Source organism: Crotalus tigris, unplaced genomic scaffold (genome assembly GCF_016545835.1).
Source record: "Crotalus tigris isolate CLP2741 ecotype Arizona unplaced genomic scaffold, ASM1654583v1 scf7180000017611.44802233496:7321179, whole genome shotgun sequence".
NCBI lineage: Eukaryota > Metazoa > Chordata > Lepidosauria > Squamata > Viperidae > Crotalus > Crotalus tigris.
This window is the reverse complement of record NW_024096511.1, coordinates 2,891,125-2,913,157: the sequence shown is the minus strand read 5'-3', so window position 1 is coordinate 2,913,157 and position 22,033 is coordinate 2,891,125. Positions and strand designations below refer to the sequence as shown.

Genomic DNA, 22,033 nt, shown 5'->3' with positions numbered 1-22,033 from the left:
TGTCTTGATACTGACTTTCAGAAAATGTCTAAAAACGGAAAGGATACAAAGCCATATACAGAATACAGTTCCATATTAACGTTCAGTAAACTGACCAAACCAACATAGGATCATTCGAAATAATACTTTATTTGTTCGCATTTTTTGTTCGTGTACAAAAGTCACCTCTTGTGCAAAACACATTTACCCTGTAAATTTCTTTGATTGTCGTTTTCCAGTGCAACCTTTTCAGAAGACCACTACAGACATGAAAACAATGATGTGTCTAATACTAAAATGGCACATTATTGTCTAATTAGAGACTAGTGTTTTTATAATCCAAAGATTGTGAAGAAGGATTTTGAAAGAACTACGTTTCATGACATTTGCCTGGTCTTCTGCACATTGTGCTCTTAAATTTGCAAATGAAGTTAGATTTAAACTGGCAATGAGAAAAATATCTCATTAAGTTTCATTCAATAAAAGAGTTCTTTCTTGCTTTGAACCAAGATGAATTCCAGGCTGGGACCTATGCAAAAAAAAAAAAAAAAGTGTTCTCAGAATATTGGACACTACAAAGACATGCACACTTTTCTCATAACGGGGCATATTTATTTTGCGTAAACCAATAAATAAATTGTATTACACTGTGGAAATTGGCTGCAGAAACAATGACATTGCTTTATAGAGTCCACTCATAGGTAGCTACAATTTCTTTTTTGACTGATTCACACAGGAACCCCAGAAAAGAACACTGCTATAGAGAAGGTGGTTATGTGGCAGCTTCAGAGGACTCTGGAAGAAGTGGATTATCTGGATCCCTTCCAATCAGAATTCAGGCCTGGGTATGGGACTGAAATAGCATTGATCGCACTGCTGGATGATCTGTGGCAGGAGAAGAATGGATGTGTGTGCGTCCACTGTATGACCTCTGGCAGGAATAGGATAGAGGTGGTGTCTCCATCCTTGCTCTTCTTAACCTCTCATGTCTTTCGATACCAAAGAATGGTAGGTATCCTTCTGGACTGGCTCCAGGAGTTGAGGGTGAAAGACATGATGTTGTACTGGTTCTCTTCCTTCCTCTGGGATTGGTTTCAGTGTTGATAGGGGAGATCCAGCCCACAGACCTACTTCATGGGGTGCCACAAAGCTTAATATTCTCTCCATTCCTATTTAATATCTTATTTGGAGCCACTGGGAGATCACCTAACACAGGAGTCTTAAGACTTGGCAACTTTAAGATTTGTGGACTTCTACTCCAAGAATTCCTCAGCCAGCCCTGACTAGCTGAGGAATTCTGGGAGTTGAAGTCCACAAATCTTAAAGTTGTCAAGTCTGAAGACCCCTGACCTAACCGACTTAGCATGCTGATGATACTACTCATCTTTATACTCTGGGCCACCTGAGTGATGCTGCAGAGGTTCTCTCCATGTCTGGAAGTTATGGAGCCTAGATGGGCCATAGTAGGCTTCAGCACAACCCAAACCAGACCTGAGTGGCTCTGAATTTTTGGATCCTCCTCATTAGGACCTCAAACAGACCCTGTGCATAATCTGGAGGTCTTCCTGGATTTACAGCTCTGGTGGCAGCTGTGGCTAGGAGGGCCTTTGCACAACTTCAGGTTGTGCGTCAATTGTACCCATTTGTGGACTCAGGGGTCCTATTCACAGTCACTCATGCCTTTGTGACCTCCACTTTGACTATTGCAATTCACTTTACATGGGGCTGCCCGTGAAGAGTATTTGGAAACTTCAACTGGTGCAAAGAGAGGTGGCAATGGGCAGTTACTGGTGCCAGTTAGTTAGCGCATATAACCTCACTGTTTCGTGAGCTGCATTGGCTTCTGGTGTGCTTTTGGGTGCAATTCAAGGTGCTGGTTGTCACCTTTAAAGTCTTTCATGGCTTGGGACTAGGTTACGTATGTCTCTCCTCAGTGGTATCTATCTGTCTTATTAGATCTGGTAGGAGATGGATGCTCTGAATACCCTATCCTAAAGAGTGATGGCTAGCAGGGACCAGAAGGACAATCCTTTCTGCCTGACACCTTCCCTTTGGAATATCATCACCCCTGAAATTAGATTAGCTCCATCCCTGTTGGCTTTTTGTAAGGTCCAAGCCTGGGTCTCTGGGCATGGAATGGGACAACTTGCCACTGGCAATTTGCTGTAGCCAACTCGACATGACCGACTCACTGTGGGACAACTCGGTGCAGGACAATTCAGCAATTCAAGTATTTAAAATAATTATAACAATATTTTAATTTTTGAAATAAAGAGACCACTTGGCATCCTGTTCACAATGCTATTTGAACGGCTGATATCTGTTAAAAGAAAAGCCCAGCCAATTAATTCAGGAAAACATATAACTAACAAGAATTGTTAATTTGTTTAAGTAATGTATTTAGATTTATTCATAGTTTATATCTTTTTAAAGATTTTTTGAAGAAATTTCAATTAAGCCCATATTCAGCTCTGGGAAGGTCGGGGGAGGGAATGGGAGGTTTGGGGAGGTTTGGGGAAGGGTTGTTTTGTTTTTGTAAAATTTTAAAAAAAATTCAATAAAAAAAAAAAAGAATTGGCCTTCATTTTTTTGTGGTCTAAATGAGAATCAGTAACGAAGTATTCTGCTCCTTTCATCAAATTTTAACAAAAAGAATAAAATTTCACTGTACCTCCTCCTTTGTATGGCTTCGTAGGTATAATAAATTGCAGATGCTAGTCCCTTCAGAGAAAGCAGTTGTTAGTATATTTGTGAGATTTCATATTTAAATGTAATAAAAGAATGAATAAATCATGTTAGTGTACCTACACTTAACAATGTGAATCCTCCCTGTACGACTGCGGACCATTCAAAACCCAGTTTCTCATTTAAGAAGCCACCTAAAGTTGGGCCTACAAAAGATCTGAACAAACAAACATACAAACAGAAAAAAAAAATCACACATACTAAATTTATCATAGGTCTAAAAATATATAAGATCGGGAAATAAATACGTAGCAGGGAAGAATAGGTTGGGGTAATCAATGTCCATACAAACCGCCTTTTGGAAATTCCACACTCCCAACCCTTCTGCCATGGGGTATACGGGGGGGGGGGCTATTTCACAGGTAAAACAGTCCACTTGGGCAGGGAACTATTCTGCCACCCTCTGTTCTGGAGTGGGGAGATGCTGCCCTCTTCTGAACCCTTGACCTCTGAACCTTCCCCAGAAATAAGCTTTTAAAGAAATGCCTCCAGTTTTGTCTTTAGAACCAGGGCTTCCAGGCCCGAATAGTTTCAGACTGTAGATTGCTAAGGTCAAACTCCACCCAAATTCCATTAGGAGCCGTAATAGTGCGGTGGTTAGAATACAGTACTGCAGACTAACTCACTGCTCCTTGCTAGAAGCTCGATTCTCAACAGCTCAAGGTTGACTCAGCTTTCCATCCTTCCCAGGTCAGTAAAATGAGAACCCCGATGGTTGGGGGCAATATGCTGACTCTGTAAACTGCTTAGAGAGGGCTGTAAAGCACTGTGAAGCGGCATATAAGTCTAAATACTATTGCTCTCTTGGAGTGAAAAATAATAAATGATTTTATCTTAATAAACATAACAAAATACTGGAGATGCCACAATTTCTGTGAGGCTAATACATACCAAAGGCAGCCATCATTAGCCTGAAGAGACTAAGAGATCGATCAAGAACAAATTGAGTAAGACACATTGATTCCTGCACATTCCCTGGCAACTTTAATTTGCTTTTTCCAAATCTCTTGGGAAACCTGAATTCCTAGGCTCAATCAGATGAAATCTGTTTCTTTAAAGTCCTTGCTTCTCCCTAAGACCATTAACCAAGACGCAAGAAAAATAGATTCCTAATTTTGTTTCCCTTGAATTCCATCTCCTGCCTCACACTTGAGAAAGATGGTAGATATGTTTGTAGATTACTTAGGAATCCCTAGAGATCCAGCTGGCCACTCACTCCCCCGGTTCATAGATCTACTACAAAGTATGAAACAAATATACAAGATGTACCAAACGTCAGGCCCCGCAGCCTTTTCATTGCCTATGTTACATTAAATGTTTGAATTAGTTGCCAGTTATTTCTAAACAATTCCTTACTCCATTGATAGTTTGAATGTTTTAAAGTATAGTAACATTTTCTTTAAAACATATAATGGAACATATTGTAATTGACCTTTAGTACACTGTGTATATCAAGTTCAATATATAAAAGAAGTGCATGTAATTGGCATTAAGAGACACTTTCTGAAGCCAAATTTTACCCACCCCACCCCACAGAAGCAACTGGTTAAGTCACATGCTGTTTTTCTAGAACAACATAACAAAAACTACTTTCACATTTACATAAAGACTAGGCAACCCGTGATCCATTGGGTTATCATTTCATATATATTTCCTTATCTCTCATACACTCTCGCTGACCCTCGCTGCACCTTCTTCATACCCTTCCTCACACACTTACATCCTCCCCAACCGCACAGTATCTCTTGTGCCCCTGCCTCACCCTCCACTAGGTCCTTTTGTGCCACCCCCCTGCACCCTCCACTTGCACCCTCATAGCACTAAGACTTAGATTTAGTCCTCATTTTACCAACCTCAGAAAGATGGAAAGCTGAATCAACCTTGAGCCAGTTGGAATCGAGCTGCTGGCAGTCGGCAGAGTTTGCCTGCAATACTGCATTCTAACCACTGCGCCAACACGGCTCTTGCTCTCTCCTGACCCATGTCATGGTGATTCTTGCACACCCACTCATACTCCACCCACCCTCCTGACCCATGTGGCCCTCTTGCACACCGTCATGCAATGCCATGCATCATCCCCAGCATGAATGGATGGCATGGGTTGGCAAGAGTGTGCATCAGTTTCATACAGATGTGCAAGAAGTGCAAGAGGTACTGTGTGGGTCAGGGTAGCACAGGGTACAGTATGGGAGTCAGGGAGGGCATGTGCGGATGTGGCACAGATTAGGAAGGGTGCATGAGGGGTGCGACTTCACAGATGACAGCTTTTTTGGTAGTCTGGATTCCTGACATCACTTGTTGCAGTGGACCATTTTGATCCATTGTTTACAAATAAGCAATCTGGTGGGCTTGATCCATCTGATCCTACTTGATTTTTCCCACCAGTAGGAATAAGTTCAGGAATTTTTTCAGGAAGAAAACTCTTAATTATTATTGATACAGACTCCAAACTATGGCTTCAGACTCTGACTTATTGGTACCAATAGACCAAAATTTCCAATTTTATATACATCAGTGTTTCCCAAACTTGACAATTTTAAGGCATGTGGACTTCAACTCCCAGAATTCCACAGCCAGCAATGCTGGCTGTGGAATTCTGGGAGTTGAAGTCCACATGCCTTAAAATTGTCAAGTTTGGGAAACGCTGATATACATGTAACTCTAAACCGTTTCCTCTGGTGAGCTCCTGATTCCCGAAAAACAAACAAGTAGATATTTGTCAACATATTGTTTCTGATTGATAAACCACAATTCTGTGGAATATGCTAGTTTTATAAACTGTATTTCCAATGCACCTTTAACATCCTATCTCTGATTCTCTATTGGCAGCCTCTTTTTTTCCTTCCTTATTATCTTTGGTTTCTTCTCATTAACCATGGCTGGACATAGATGCTTTAATTATAAACTGATTAGGAATGAATGAGGCATAAAGTACAATATTTACTAAACCTCTCTGAACTTGATCCAGTCCAACAATCAACTGTAATGAGAAATCCTGTAGGATATGTCAGAGTTCTATCAGTCTCTATTGCCTAACAGTAAATAATTTAGGTACGTATCAAGCTATTAAGTAGCTGCATCCTTTAAAAATGAATTGGAAGAAGTCCTTTGAACTTGCCTATGCACAATACCTCTCTTATTCATTTACAGCATATCTTTGTTGAGGCTTCCTGAAACAGAGATTACTGCTACTTTAATGAATTAAATAATTGCATGCAACTTTTAAGGCTGCTAAATCTTTTTTCTCAGTATCATATAGAAGCCTGAAAAAAGATATATGTGCTTTAAGAAAAGGAAGAGAGGGGATGTGAACCTAGCTTTAAGAGCCATTATGAGAAAGGGGTAGCCAGCAGCTCTTTGCATATATGCCAATTTGGCAGAGGAATTTAAATTGTTGGCCTAAAAACCAGGAGACTGTGAATTTTAGTCCTGCCTTGAGCCTGAAAACAGGCCGGGTGACTTTGGGCCAGTCCCTCTGTCTCAGTCCGATTCAAATCCTCACAAATAAAAGGATGAGGAAGTATTATGTATGTTTGCTGCCTTGAGTTACTTATGAAGTAATAAAGGTAGAGTAAAAATCAAATCAATAAATAAATTCTAATCCTCCTAGGCAATTAAGAAATACAAGCTTTGAGATGTGCTCCTGATGAATCAATCTCAATGTCTGTTTCTAGAAGGAAGACATTTTTGGCAACTGCAAAATAAATTCAGTACATGTGACTTTCTAAACATTTTTTAAAAAAGCCTTCTCTATCTGTTCACATGATTTTATCCTTGTCTTTTTTTTTCCCAGTGGGAATGAAAATGGCATTCAACTATTAATCTTAATAATTTCATTTAGCATTAATAAGCACTTCCTGTATATCAGTTTGCTTTTAAATGTTTTTTTTTAAAAGGAAATGGCTAATTTTACTTGTTGCATTAGGACAACAAATCCCAAATCAATAATCAGAAAACATTCAATTTGTATTGCTTTTCTTCCCATCACTTACAAAATACTAGCTTCTAAAGAAAACAATGTAATATCTGTCCTTTAGCTAGGCCTATAACCAGCTTTCAGTGCAAAAAGTAATACTAATATTATTAATATTATAATGAGATCCAAAAGAGAGTAAAATGACCATGATTGTGATCTATACATCTGAGACAATCAGCTGCCTCTTAGAACTAGAATTATTCTATATAGTGCTCTGATGTCTTTGTGCAGTTCAACCTTTTTTACTTCTGGCAAGGTCCTACATGAGTTACTCAACACTTATAGAGGATATAGATATTGGGAGAAATCATATATTGTAAAAATTTAAGGTGCAATGTTTCTGAGTTGTCTCTAGCTAATATCCCTGATTCTTATGGCAAAGATTGCATACAATATGGCTGAGCAAGCATCACAGCCTAGTATCCAACAAAAATAGCATCACCACTTGAAGCAATAATAATTTTTCCTTCCTGTGTCTGCGCCATTTTGTAAATCTCAAGTATCATGTTTTAGAAGTTAAAGGCTGACTACACATTCTATTGCTCATGAAGCACATCCTGATGATGCAATGATTGTAGCACTATCATGATGCAGACAAATTATGGGTAGGGCTTGATTTGGGGTGCTGTATTTATCAGTATGAAAAAAAAAACCCACCACTGGTTGGCTCTCCTCCACAGATGTCTACTATCCTATTTCCTGAAGGGTTATTGGCTTTTATGTATTTCTCCCCATCTCTTAATAATTTCTTGTGTACTTGATGATGCTGTTTAGTCTACATAATCTTTAGTTAACAGTTGTATTTCTGATCATGAATTGTATAGGTATTTTATGAGTGGTTGCATACCCAAGGGCCCACAATGCACCAAAAAGTCCAGACACCAGTCCTAACAAACTTAATCCTTCTTCAAAACCATTCTCACTGTGGAAGGAAAGGCAGAAACAGAGTTATTTCCAAGGACAATATTTTCATTTACAGCTACAAAACATTTTAGGAGGCAATCATCACAAAAATAATTATGTAGTCCCAAAGCAACATTTGCAACAGAACGGTTTCTCCTTAAATGTAGAAAGAAAAATATCAAGCACTATCTTTCTCTTCAATAGAATATATTCAGCATTTAAAATCTTTTCAGTGATTTGGTTCGCATGTTGAATTCTGCCATTGTTTGCTTAATCGTGATTATTTCTCGGTTTGGCCAAAGGCCATATTTAATGTTTTTTAATGATAGTCAAGGGCAGTTTCAGATATATGGGATGGCAGTTTGTGGGGAATGGGGGTATGCTTTGTTTGTATTGATGTGGCTCTTGTTACATTTTTTTTTCATGAGTTTACCAATTCAAACATTAGGAAACTGCCACTAGGTTTCAGTTACCATAAATGGGGACACCAAGACAAAAAACAGAGAGACAGAGACAGAGACAGAGACAGAGCACTCAGGGGTTACATGTGGCCATGGATTGGGATGTTTATTCCAGATTATTGAATAAATGGGGGATAACTAAATATGTTCAATATATTGGTCCATAGACCATGGTATGCAGACATTACCATATATTATTGCTGCATGATGTTGTCTTGTGTTAGTATGTTCAATGGAATTCATGGATGCACCTTTGATAAGCAAGACAGGTCATTATCCGGGGGGGGGAGGGGAGAGAGGGAGGAAAAAAGGCTTTTCTGAACAGAGGCAGAACCAAACCATAATTTGGTTTAATAAATAACTCTGTATTTAAAGCAATCCTAGCAATTTGGTTTAGTTGTTAAGGCATCAGGCTTGAAACTGGGAGACCAGGAGTTCTAGTCCCAGTCTGCGGCAGCTAGGTGATCTAGGGCTAGTCACTTTCTCTCAGCCCTAGGAAGGAGACAACGGCAAGCTACTTTTGAAAAACCTTGCCAAGAAAACTGCAAGGAGTTGTCCAAGCAAAAGACAGGAACAATTGAATGGAAGGAAAAAGAAAAAAAACATATACAACTGTAGTTAATTATTCTAGTCTTTGAGGATAAAGAATAACATAAATATGAAGGGAAGATCACTTACTATGCACAATTGATTGCTTCAGGGTATATTGGGATACCAATCATTGCAAGAGCAAAACCGTTCAGGACCAACATCAGAATGAAAAGCCAAAGTTGACTGCAAATCATAAGCATAGACACAATGCTTCATTTCAGCTGTAATTCATGGTATCTCTCTGCCATCTGTATATTTATAAGGCCACCCAACTCACAAGGACCTTAGAGATTTATAGTCCACCATTTAGAGTCCATTTATCTCTTAAGTGTCATTCTCACTAAGTGCCATAACAGAACACATGCTCTTTTCTGTTAGTCAGTACTGCTATGTTAAACCTCTCAGGTTTCATGTTGGTTCTACCTGGACACTAAGCCAGGGATCCCCAACCCTGGTCCGTGGACTGGTACCAGGCCACTGTATGCCAGCAACTGGTCCCCACAAACAAGCAAAGCCCCATCCGTGGGATGCAGGCAGCACACAAAACCACGCACTCTCCGGTCCTGAGAAAAACCTTTTTCCATGGAACCGGTCCCTGGTGCCCCAAAGGTTGGGGACCTCTCATCTAAGCCGCTTTAAAAATATTCAGCCTAAACTCTGGGTTGCTTCAGTGAAGATCTGCCAGCTACAGAAGCCCTCCATTGAGCAAATCCCTTGCTGTTGGGCCTTCCTAATGTTTCATGCCAAGAAAATAATTGACAATTATATGTACTCATAAAAATATATGTATCTAAAGTTAAGCTAAATCTATACATATAGCAATAAAGTGTCAAAATATACATGTGTGCAGATACAAGGGAAGGATGGAGAGGGGAGGGAAAGGGAAGGGAACAGCACCAACATTTCAATGTTTTATTGATAGACTGACAAAAAAAGAAGTCCCAAGAAAAAACAGAAAGCTAAAGGGGAAAAAAAAGAAATGACAAAGCCAAGAGCAAAAATAATCCTGCTAAGTTTTAAGCCAGTGATCCTCTGTAAGTCAGAGAAACGTTCAGACCAGTACACAACTGGAATTTCAGCAATAACAGTAGCTGGAACAGAGATTAGAAATTAGTGATTCAGATGAGAGGATGTTCCAGCTACTATGCACTGTACTAATTAAAGTGCAAAAATTTTCCAGCAAAAGAGAAAGAACAAGCAAACCAGATAGCAACACTTGAACTGGCACGAACTGGGAAACAGCCCTTTATGCACAGAGCAAGGCGAAACAAGCAGAGTCTGCATTAACAATGGGCTGAGGATGGATGGAGAATGATACTGTTTATTCCTGCTCTCCAGAAATAGGGCCACAGTGGGGCCACCTGCCCTGTGGATGGGCCCTTAGACTAGCACCCCCATTTTTCCAGACTAACCATCATCACTGTTAACATATTCCTGTGTTATTGAAGCTCAAAGCTGCCTAATTTCTATGGAGATGTGCTGATTTCCTCAAAGGTATCTAAGGAGCTTCCATTCATAACTAATTATTTAATTTTGAACAGTGGAATTAATGTTTTGCTAATGGATAACAAGAAGCGTGTTTCTCACTGCACAGGAGTAAGGATAGGAAGTAGGAAATGGGATTTTGAGCCCCAGGAAACTACATACCTTTGTGGGAAGGGCTACAATTTAGTGATTAACACATGGGTTAATCCCTGAATCTCCAATCATCTATTAGAGAGACGACACCAGCTGGCTTAAATGAAAAGCATGTAGTCTCTTAATTCCCTTCATATACATCCCAGGAATACCACTATTTTATTTCCAAATAAAAAGTGGAATAAAATGAGATGATAGTGGAATTCCTGATCTGGGAGTTTAATGTCTCCAAGCCTTCCCATTCACAGGTAAGGAAAAACAGAATCATATAGCTAAAGAAAACATTAATAAGGGTACTAACGCTAAGCAGCAAAGTTCATTTATTGGGGTACAAAGTTTTGATATTGCTAGTAAACACACAGCCCTTTTCATTATTGACTTGAGGAACAAGAAAACTTCATTCCAGAAAAATTGTCAGTGTAGAAGTTAGTGAAGCATATTTTACCTTTCAATATGCAAGTTGGGAGCTGGCCCTAAGAAAAAATAGCATAATGTGCTCAGAAAAGCTCCAGTGATTAGCAGCCACTTCCTTAAACTCTGTAAGAGATAGACAGAGAAGTTTGATTCTCATCAAAATATCATATTTGAGTAAATTGAATGCATTAATTCAATCAATAGGGAATAAAGTGAAATAACTGAGAAATCTCACATTAGATCATTTCACATATTCAGTTCAACCATAACCTAGCATTCATCATCATGTTCTTTTAAAACAGGGCTTTTCAACCTTTTCACCCATTGTACCACTTTTAGGATATGGCAACATCCGAGTACCACCAGTCGCCTAGCAAGGTGTCAAAAACTTGATGACCCCAAAAAAAAAAGGAAAAAAGTGATAAAGTACAGGTAGTCCTTGACTTACAATAGTTCACTTAGTGACTGTTCAAAGTTACAATGGCACTGAAAAAAGTGCCTTCCAAGCCACAGACGAGCAAGACACCTGCCTGCCCGCCCGGCGGTGCTCTTCCTCCTGTCCAATGTTTTCATTGTTGTGAGCATTTCTCTTGAGGATTGGCAGCGGGGTTAGGGTAGGGGTTGTTTAGTTTTTATTCCCCCTGTCTGCTGGGTGGTTGCAGCAGGTTTTGGTCACTTCACATGACCCTGGGACACTGTGACCATCATAAATATGAATCAGTTGCCAAGCATCTGAATGTAAATCACAAGACCCTGGAAATGCTGCAACATTCCAGCTGATTGGTGCTTCTTCAGGGCTCAGCAGAAGCACCAGGATCAGCGCCGAGCTCCAGCTGGAGCCTGGCACTGATCCTGGCGCTTCCGCTGAGCCCTGACAGCCCTGCAGCTCCAGCTATCTCTCGCTCAGGCTTGTGCGGTGCTGCCACCGGTTCAGCTCATTCCTTTCCCCCGCTACCACTTTTCTAGGATAGTTGTGTACCACCTGCCAAGTGCCAATGTACCACAGGTGGTACCCGTACCACTGGTTGAAAAGCCCTGTTTTAGAGCAGTGACCCCCAATCCTTTGGGCATCAAGGACTGGTTCCGTGGAGAGCATTTTTTTCTTCACCCAATGAGGGCATGGTTTCACATGCTGCCTGCATACCGTGAATGGGACTGGTTTCTGGTATGCCGTGGCCAGGTGCCAGTCCATGGACCTTAGGTTGGGGATGTAACCAGATGTAGCCAGTCTTCTGAAGCAGGAAAGGGAAAGTAGCAGGACTAGGGAAAGTAGCTTTTCTTTCTACCAATAAAAATGTTTCACAAGCAGACTGTTTCTTCCAAAAATTAGGATTCAACTTGTCTGTTTTCAGATAAGAGTCCTCCTGCCTGCTAAAATATAAAACTTATTACTATAATTCTAATTATAATTAGTATATAATGGTATAATTATAATTCAGGCTAATTCAATCCATTGCCAGGAGTTCGATCCTGATCTGCGCAAGGTTGACTCGGCCTTCTATCCTTCCAAGGTGGATAAAATGAGGACCACACCTGGAATACTGCAACCAATTTTGGTCACCATACTACACAAAAGATGTTGAGACCTTGGTAAAAGTTCAGAGAAGAGCAACTAAAATGATCAAAGGGCTGGAGGCTAAATCATATGAAGAACAGCTGCAGGACTTGGGTTTGGCTAGTCTAAAGAAAAGAAGAAATAGGGGCGACATGATAGCAGTATTCCAATATTTGAGGGGCTGCCACAAAGAAGAGGGTCTCAAACTATTCACCAAAGTACCAGAGGGCAAGACAAAAAACAATGGTTTGAAACTGACCAAAGAGAGAAGCAACCTGGAATTAAGGAGAAACTTCCTAACAGTGAGGACAATACAATTACCAGTGTAACAATTCGCTTCCAGAAATCGTGGGCACTCCATTACTGGAGGTTTTTAAGAAGAGACTAGACAGTCACTTGTCTGAAATGGTGTAAGTTCTCCTGTTCGAGCAGGAGACTGGACTAGAAGACCTCCAAGGTCCCTTCCAGCTCTATTCTCTCCTCTCCTCTCCTCTCCTCTCCTCTCCTCTCCTCTCCTCTCCTCTCCTCTCCTCTCCTCTATTCTATTCTATTCTATTCTATTCTATTCTATTCTATTCTATTCTATTCTATTCTATATTGTTGGGGGCAATATTGCGACTCTGTAAACTGCTTAAAGAGGGCTGTAGAGCACTGTGAAGCGGTATATAAGTCTAAGTGCTGTTGCTATTGCTATCATTGGCAATGGCTCTCCAAGTTACAGAGAGCCGTGCTATTGGTGATCTTTTTGCTATGAATACTTTGCATGCAAAACACAAGTTTCATCACATCTATCACATCAGAGATGAGACTTCATGGGAAAAGATTGGACAACTTTGACAAAGTAGCTCTACAGTTCTTCCACACATTATGAATATATTGCATTACTATTTCTTACCATTTCTTGGCTGAGGAAACTCACTAGGCAGAAACATGTTTTCATAGTCGATCCTATGGGATTTGGTAAGACCCAATTTCAACACAAGGATTTCTATTATTTAGCTTCTGAAGCATGCCAACCCTAAACACCAATACTAGATGATCACAACTGACAAATCTAAAGAAGTTTAAAAATTAAAATAAGGATGGGGTCAGATCTTGTACTTACCGGCTTTTTATCACTTAGAAAACCAAGTAGTGGTGAAGATATGGAATAAGGGAGTGCTAGGGCCAGGAAGACCAATCCTACGTATCCTGCTGGCAATTTAAACTATAGAAAGAAAACCAATATTTTTATTAGGGTATAAAAACAGAATATGATATTAATTCATTATATTCTATTGACCCAGTTTGTTGAATAAAAAAGCATTCTGAGGACTTTCAGATGTTCTGAATTATGACTTCATCAGTTTATTTATTTAAAGGATTTAACTCCAACTTTTCCTTTACAAGTAGTCCTCAACTTACAACAGTTTGCTTAGTGACCATTTAAAGTTACAACGGCACTGAAAAAAGTGACTTATGACTATTTTTCACACTTACGACCATTGTAGCATCCCCATGGTCATGTGATTTACATTCTGATGCTTGACAACTGATTCACATTTATGACGGTTGCAGTCTTCAGGAGTCATGTGATCCCCTTTTGTGAACTTCTGACAAGCAAAGTCAGTTGGGAAATCAGCTTCACTTAACAACATGTTACTAATTTTACAACTGCTGTGACGCACTTAACAATTCTGACAAAAAAAGTTGTACAATGGGACAAAACTCACTTAACAAACTCAACGAGTTTTTCTAGAATGGATAGGATCTAAAAGGGGTTTTTTTCTTTCAAAATGTACCTACTTTTTTTAAGACAAATAATGACATCGTAGGATCTAGAAAGGCTATAGCTGAACTTAGTCCAAATATATTTAGACAAAGGATTGCAACTTTTGGTAGAACGATAAGCTTCAAGAATGAATCTGTTTTAGGAATCGAACCTGTAATTAGAATAGCATAGAACATAAAATTAATTATTATAGTAACTAATCTGTACAAATATTTTACACATTAAAAGATACTAAGTAGACCCTGCCCTGAGTTTAAAGTCCTGAATTCAGATAAATAAGGGGAAATAGCCTTTTCCTGTTAATATCTAATCAGGCTGGCACACAAATTGTATTTATTATGCATTTTCCTTATAAACAAGAATACAAATAATTTAAAATATCAATTATGAGCAGGATTCATAAATCAGGACAGAAAGTAGCACCCCGTATACTATATACAACAAAGTAGCATTGTGTATAGCATATGAATGGATATGAACCATGACAATGCAGTTAGAAGGTATCAGGCCCAAATACAGTTCTTGTCCTGATATCAACTTCAGCCCAGCCCAGCCCATTTCTACACATTTAAAATACTAGAAAAACATGCAGAACCAACATATTCCATTAGCAGTAATGCTGCTATCATTAATTTTCAACACTAGAAAATTATTTTACTACAAGTTCCCATAGAACACACCCATCTAAAATACCCACAATACATCGCTCTTGTTTTTCATTGCATTCTTAAGCTTTCACTGAGGCATATGAAGTCAGACTGCCATTTAAGACAAAAAAAAATATTTTGGCAAAAATCCATTACAGTAGAGATCTGGCATGCTTCGTGGCACCTGTCTGCAATTCTTTAAAACAACCCCATCTTTTCCCGAGACCGTGTGGCAGCAGGCAATCCTGGGAGAAAGCAGATGAAGCTGCTTTCAAGAGTTGCAAACTCGTGCTTTTGATGCTCCCAAGTACTTATAAAGTTACTCTCTGAAATTTTACCAGAGCACTGCACAATTCTAGAATCCATGAAACTATGGACAAGAGTTCTATGAATTATAACAGGAGAATGTGGCAGGAATAATACAGGTAGTCCTCAACTTACAACCGTTCGTTTAGCAACGGTACTGAAAAGATGACTTATGACTGGTTTTTATACCACCATTTGTAAGCTTCTGACTTCTGACAAAGTGAATGGGAGAAACCAGAGTCGCTTAAGGACCACACTTAACAACTGCAATGATTTGCCTAATAACTGTGGCAAAAAAGTCATAAAAATGAAGCAAAACTCACTTCTCTGTCTCACTTAAGCAGAAAAAAAAATTGTTTGTAAGTTGAGGACTACCCGTTGTGACAAAAATAAATAATATCCCACTCTCAAGGAAAGAAACATCATCAGTCGAATTAAACAGCATAAATCTTATGCTCCCTTTCCCAGTTTTAATAAGGAAGGCAATAAATCCTCCACCTACTGTAATTTGGTATGATGAACATATTCAGAGGCACCATGAGCAGCATTACACTTCCAAGTACAATGAAAGGGATTTCATAGCCAAAACTCTGGTACAAAAAGCCACCAATTGGGGGACCCAGCACTAATCCTAGTCCAGTAAAAACTTCAAGAGTGCCCTAAAAAGAAAGAAGAAACAGCAGTTCAGTGAGAAAGGATGGACTTTTGGCACCAGAAGTAAACCATGGTCTTGGTGTATAACCATCATTTATTAACAAAAGTACTACTGGTATAAGAATGGACTGCATGTAGCTTCTTGTGTAAAAGGTGCACAGAACCCCTAATTGCTAGCACATTTTAAAATTTAATAATCATAAAATTATTATGATGGGTTAAAATTTTGCAAAATAATATGGCACCCGACTTCATTGAATTGCTGTGCCACTTTAAAACAACAGCTTCTATGGCTATTCAGGAAACATCACTGAAAACCTTTCCACTGAAGCAAAGTGAGCTTTGGGTTGTTAACTAAGCCTGGGATACACCAGTTTGGTCTAATGCAGGGGTCTTCAAACTTGGCCTTTTTATGACTTGTGGACTTCAACTCCCATAATTCCTCAGCTAGGCAGGCTGGTTGAGGAATTCTGGGAGTTGAAGGTCACAAGTCATAAAAGGGCCAAGTTTGAAGACCCCTGGTCTAGTGATTAAAGTGCCAGACTATGAATTGGGAGACTGTAAGTTCTAGTCCCACCTTAAGCACAAAGCCAACTGAATGATCTTGGGCCAGTCACATTCTCTCAGCCCCAGGAAGGAGTCAGTGGCAAAACATTCTGAAACCTTGCCAAGAAAACTGCAGGAATTAGTCCAGGCAGTTGACAGGAATTAATGCTGACTTGAAGCCACAAAGAAAAAAAAATCATTATTAAAAGGACTACAGTCCAATTAACTTTTTTGGCTTCCTAGATTATCTACAGAGATTATTCTGAATTGTTACCTATTAAGGTCAACCAGGTAGCTGACAAAAGTACAGGTCAATTACTTTTGTCAAACATACACATAATATAAATTTGATCTTTTTTGTCATTTCCAAATAAGTCTTCATTAACAAGACCCCTTTTAATTAATAATATTGAGCTGGTTTTTTTTTCTCTCTGCTTCTGCTTTTTTTGTATTATGTTACTGAATCTTACTCTGAGTTGCTTTGTATTGTCATTTTTAGCTCTAAAATGTTTCTGCTTGTTTAGCACTTAATGCTTAAGTGCAAGTGTTTGATGTTTTAAAACATTCTTTCTAGGATCCTTAAAGAGTACTTTTCTGGTGGAATAAAAATAGAATAAAATAGACACAATCAGCAAAGAAAGGATCCTTGTGCTACTATTAGTATTGATATAATTAAAAAACGTTATAGCTGCCCACTCTCATAGATACTGGACTGCTTACAAACACAAAAACAATACAAGCATTTACAGATATACATCACCCCAGGCAGCCTGGACTAAAATAATCATAATGATAACACACTAGACCAGGATCCCCACAAACACATCAACCCCAGGACTGACAGCAAAGTCAGGACTCAAGAGCTTTCTGGAATCCGAGAAGAGAAGATGCTGTTTTATCTTTGCTGTTCCAGAGAATGGGGGCCACCACAGAGAAGGTACACTACCTTGAACCCATAAGATATCAATGTTTAATAAAAAGGATCTGGAATACTGTACATTCTTTGCCAGAACATATTAGGCAGGGAGAAAAAAAGTGGAAATAGGCAGGTATCCAGAAAGGTCTTTATAGATAACAACCAGCACCTTGAATTGCACCTGGAAACTGACTGGCAACTTATGCAGCTCAGTGACATATTGGCATACTGCAAAGTGATAACATTGCTTTATACTGCACTAGTGAGGCCACACTTGGAACACTGTGTATGGTTTTGGTCACCACAATACAGAAAGGATGCTGAGACCCTAGAAAATGTACAGAGAAGAGCAACACAAATGATAAAGGGTATGAATTGTATGATGAACAGTTAAGGGAGCTGGTATGTCTAGCCCAAGGGTAGGCAACCTTGGCTCTTTTATGACTCTTGGACTTCAACTGGCTCAGGAATTCTGGGAGTTGAAGTCCACGAGTCATAAAAGAACCAAGGTTGCCTACCCCTGGTCTAGCCTATTAAAGAGAAGGATTGGGAGAAACATTATAACTATCTTCCAGTACTTAAGGGGTTGTCACAGAGGAGAGGACTTATTCTCCAAAGCACCAGAGGGCAAGACAAGAAGTAATGGGTGGAAGCTTGTCAAATCCAATTTAGAAATAAAAAAAAATTTCTGACACTGAGAATAATTAATCAACAGAATATCTTGCCTCCCAGAGTTGTGGGTGCCCCATCACTCAAGGTTTTCAAAATTAGACTGGGCAACCATTTAATCGGGATGGCATAGAGCTCTTGCCATGAGCAGGGGTTGAAACTAAGAGATCTCCGAGGTCTCTTTCAGTCCTATGATTCTATGTTCTAAATGCTTATTACTACTTGGATTGCTGCATTTTGTATTAGCTGTAGCCTGGGGATGATAGGGTTCATTAAAACATGAAAGCAGAATGAATTCCACCAGAAGTAAGCAAAAATCTATAAAATGAAACAACTCTTGTTATTAAACGGAAGTAAGAGTAAGTAAATCTACTGAGGAGGAATCTTGATAACATTGTGAGAGGACAGCATCCCCCCAGAGAAAGAAATATTTAGGGAATATTAAAAAGGCAGAATATATTTCCCCAAAGGAATAATGGAGAAGATCTTAAAAAAGGACAGAAACCAGCCCTCAAAAACCAGCCCCAGCCCCTCTCCCCCAAGCAGAAACTAGGCAGAGGCCAACTTTTAGAAATGCAGATGTGGTAATCCTTTCAGAAAGGTTGGAGCCAGGAACCTAGAAGCTGATGAGATTAGGAAGACAAAGACCCCAAAATCTACATACCCACAAGGACACTGAGACTCAGGTCAAAGTACATGACACAAGAAATACAAAGCCTCAAACATGAACAGGAAACCATCTCAAAAGGCTCAGAAGGTATAAAAACCCACCACTCCCAGCTATATGTGGTCAGCTTTCCTAGAGCCATATTTCTGTCTGGCTCTCCTCTTCAACAAACTACAACCTTCTTTCTAAAGCAGTCTCTATTTTGTTTATTCCCAGCTTGGACTGGACCCTGATGAAAATTGTTCTTTCAATAACAACTTTTTCAACTAATAGGTTGTATTAAAAGGCAAAAGCTTTTGTGAGCTTATCTGATGCACAGAATGGTTTTATTCTAATGGGAGTTCAATTCTTCAACCTCCTCACCAGTTCCTTATAGCTGGCAATATTCTTATTGCTCTTCGTTTCTATTACTTTGATAACTAATTTCCCAAACCCTACTCTCTGCTGAATTTCTTGTTATTCCAAAAGTATGTAAGAGTGTATTATCTTAAGCAAAAAATATTTTCTTGGCATAAGTAGTGCAAAGCATAAAATTAAAGTAAAATTTGAAAAATTTAACAAACAAACAAAGAAAACCTCTTCTAGTAGAGTAAGAGAGTGGCTTTCTTTAAGAAAGAGGGATAAGACATACCTTTATTACAATAAAAACATAGTATGTTCTTGTGCTAAAAAAAGAATGCTTATTATTTAATTCCTTTTGTTGCGATTGAACATCTTCAGCACCCAGTTTAAAAGCTAGCTTATAAAAGAACGAAACTGCCTGTTAATGTAATTAGGTTATCTATACAAAATCAAAATTGCATGGGCTCTTCAATTCATTTTTTCTGGATAAATTTTTTCTTAAGGGAATTCAGTGTATTATTGCAAATTAAATTACATTATCAGGATATTATTCAACCTTTCTATGAAAGCATGACAGAGATGTTAAACCAAAGTTAGATGGCTTCTAGTCTTTTTCCTTCTACATGAGTTTCTGTAATGCATCAGATCTCTAGCAACCAATGCAGAAAGAGAAAATTCTTCACTATTGAACCACAAAACCTAATTACTCCTCTTTTTTAGATGATTTGTGGGAGATGTCACAAGTTATTTACTCTTCACCAAAGACCTCATATCTCATGTAGGTAAAGGTCTTAGGTCACTGTCTTAGGTCGACAGCCTATTGTGACTGCAGAGTCAACTATGTCAAAATATGTGTGCAAATATGGAAGGTTCTGTATGTTTTTCTTGTTACATTCTACTGGTTAAAGTATGTTACATAGTTGGAATTGAGCATCCTCTGTTTCTTGATTGGGGTGAAATTACAAAATAGGTGTTAGAGTAAAAATTAAATAAAAGCACAGGATAAGGAGAAACAAAAAAGTAACAGAATCAGGGTAGCTTTCAAGAAAAGGACTGTGTTCTTTTGTTGTATATTAGGATGGAAAATACTACATTTGCCAGGGTGTGGAGCTTTTAGATTTTTTTTTTAGAAAAGAGATTCACATTCTTGCAACAGTCATAAGAATCAATCAATCAATCAATCAATCAGAATACAGCTGGAAGGGACCTTGGAGGTCTTCTAGTTCAACCCCCTGATCAACAAGCAGACCGTATACTATTTTATATAGGTGGCTGTCCAGTCTTTTCTTAAAAACCTCCAGTGATAAAGCACCTACAACTCCTGAAGGCAAGCTGTTCCACTGGTGAATTGTCCTCATTGTTAGGAAGTTTCTCTTTAACTCCAGGTTGTTTCTCTCCTTGATTAGTTTCCATCCATTGTTTCTTCTCTTGCCTTCTGGGGCTTTGGTAAATAAGTTGACCCCCCTCTTCTTTGTGGCACCCCCTCAAATACTGGAATACTGCTATCATGTCGTCCCTAGTCCTTCTTTTCTCTAGAGTGGTCTTACCCAATTCCTGCAACTGTTCTTCATATGTTTTTGTCTCCAGGCCTTTAATCATCTTAGTTGCTATTCTTTGCCAAAGTATACAACTAAAGTATAGATTATATTCAAATGTTATTATATATACACTACATGGGCATTACTCTTAAATAGCTGTTCACCTGGCTCTGTTCCCTAGCATAGCTAGGGTGATTTCCCAAAAATTATGACAATATTACATAGTTTTGACTGGCCTCATACATACCATAACTGTGGCTACATTTTGTGGGAAAGCATTTATGAGAATAGAAAATGAGGCTGTCATTGCAGCAGCAAAACCAATGGCATCCATTGCTCGGACCAAAAAACACAGCCCTATGAATATTGGTCCATCAGGTGCTTTGTCCAAAAATCTAAAGAGAAAGATATAATGAATCACTCTATCTCTGAAAGCAGAGATTCCTGCTTTAATAACAGATGTTATTCAGACAGATGTTAAAGTCATAGTATATTGACTGGTTTAGCAATATTCTACTGCAGCATAAAAGTAATTTGTACTTTCAGCAATGCTCCAAAAAATAGAAGTACTAACAAATACTTCACCCTGCTAATTTATCAAAGTCAAGATACTTGCCTGGGACTTACAACCTAATATGAAAAGGAATGGAGAAAAAAAACCTTCTATTTTTCAAAGGAACTAAGACAATGAACTCCAGGGATTATCCATCCTTCCAATCAGCAAGTCTGGGAAAGAAAGAAAGAAAGAAAGAAAGAAAGAAAGAAAGAAAGAAAGAAAGAAAGAAAGAAAGAAAGAAAGAAAGAAAGAAAGAAAGAAAGAGCAACAGAAACACAATGAAGGAAAAGATATGCATAAAACAAATATCTATACTCACCCAAATAGAATTGTGACACATCCTGAGACGAACATGCCAGCAATAAACATAAATTTTGCTCCAATATGTACAAGCTGTAAATTATTAAAAAATAAATGCTTGTTTTGGAAACTTGTATTTCAAAAACAAATGATATTCTGACACATTTACATTTGTAACATTATAGAAATCAACCTAGTTTTTACAAAGTGAACTAGTGCAATTAACTGTTCTTTATTATTACTAACAGTTCATATATTAACGACATGATCAACTGTATAAATTAGTAGTATGTTATAATAATGCTTATGATCACCAAAGTTTATTGAAAAGATTGAGCAGTGACTAACCAATAAAATATTTTTTTAAAAAAGTTTAACGCATACCATGCATCTAATGCTAAATTCACAACAGGATAAATTGGCTGATATTACTGAAGCATCATGGAATTTCATGGGAAACACAGGATAATACGCCACCAGGCAAAATTTTTGAGCTAGGGGACACATTTATGTTGAAGATGTGCACATTAAATGGCTACAAAAGGGGTTATGCCTATTTACAAAATGACTGTCATTCTGCAAGGCATAACAACTCAAAGACAGCCCATTTTCTATCACTACACTATTTTTGTCACTTGACTAAAGATTCCAGGGCTTAAAACAAAAACCTTACATGTTCTGTGACATAAAAAAGATTGAAAGGCCACAGATGGTCAGGACACTGAAAAAAAATATTTTATATACCATAGAAAATATAATAAAGGTTTTTAGTTTATCAAATTAGCTACAGCAGTGAGAATCTTAATTTATCTGGTTAGTTAGCAACCAATAATTATTTGGTAGCATCTCTAGAGATGTT

The 22,033-nt window shown here is 38.5% G+C and overlaps 1 protein-coding gene across 1 annotated transcript in view; it reads right to left on the bottom strand.

Moving 5' to 3' along the window:
* Positions 1–109: 109 nt before the first annotated feature.
* Positions 110–22,033, bottom strand: part of SLC18B1 (solute carrier family 18 member B1) — a 29,594-nt gene continuing 7,670 nt past the window's right edge. Inside the window, exons 4-14 of the mRNA XM_039323903.1 lie at positions 21,194–21,267; positions 20,566–20,713; positions 15,489–15,645; positions 14,048–14,184; positions 13,368–13,469; positions 10,739–10,830; positions 8,743–8,838; positions 7,548–7,622; positions 2,788–2,881; positions 2,651–2,700; positions 110–508 (exon numbers count right to left, since the gene is read on the bottom strand). Coding sequence (XP_039179837.1) covers positions 445–508; positions 2,651–2,700; positions 2,788–2,881; positions 7,548–7,622; positions 8,743–8,838; positions 10,739–10,830; positions 13,368–13,469; positions 14,048–14,184; positions 15,489–15,645; positions 20,566–20,713; positions 21,194–21,267 — 1,089 coding nt within the window. The 3' untranslated portion in view covers positions 110–444. The remainder of the gene's footprint in view (positions 509–2,650; positions 2,701–2,787; positions 2,882–7,547; positions 7,623–8,742; positions 8,839–10,738; positions 10,831–13,367; positions 13,470–14,047; positions 14,185–15,488; positions 15,646–20,565; positions 20,714–21,193; positions 21,268–22,033) is intronic.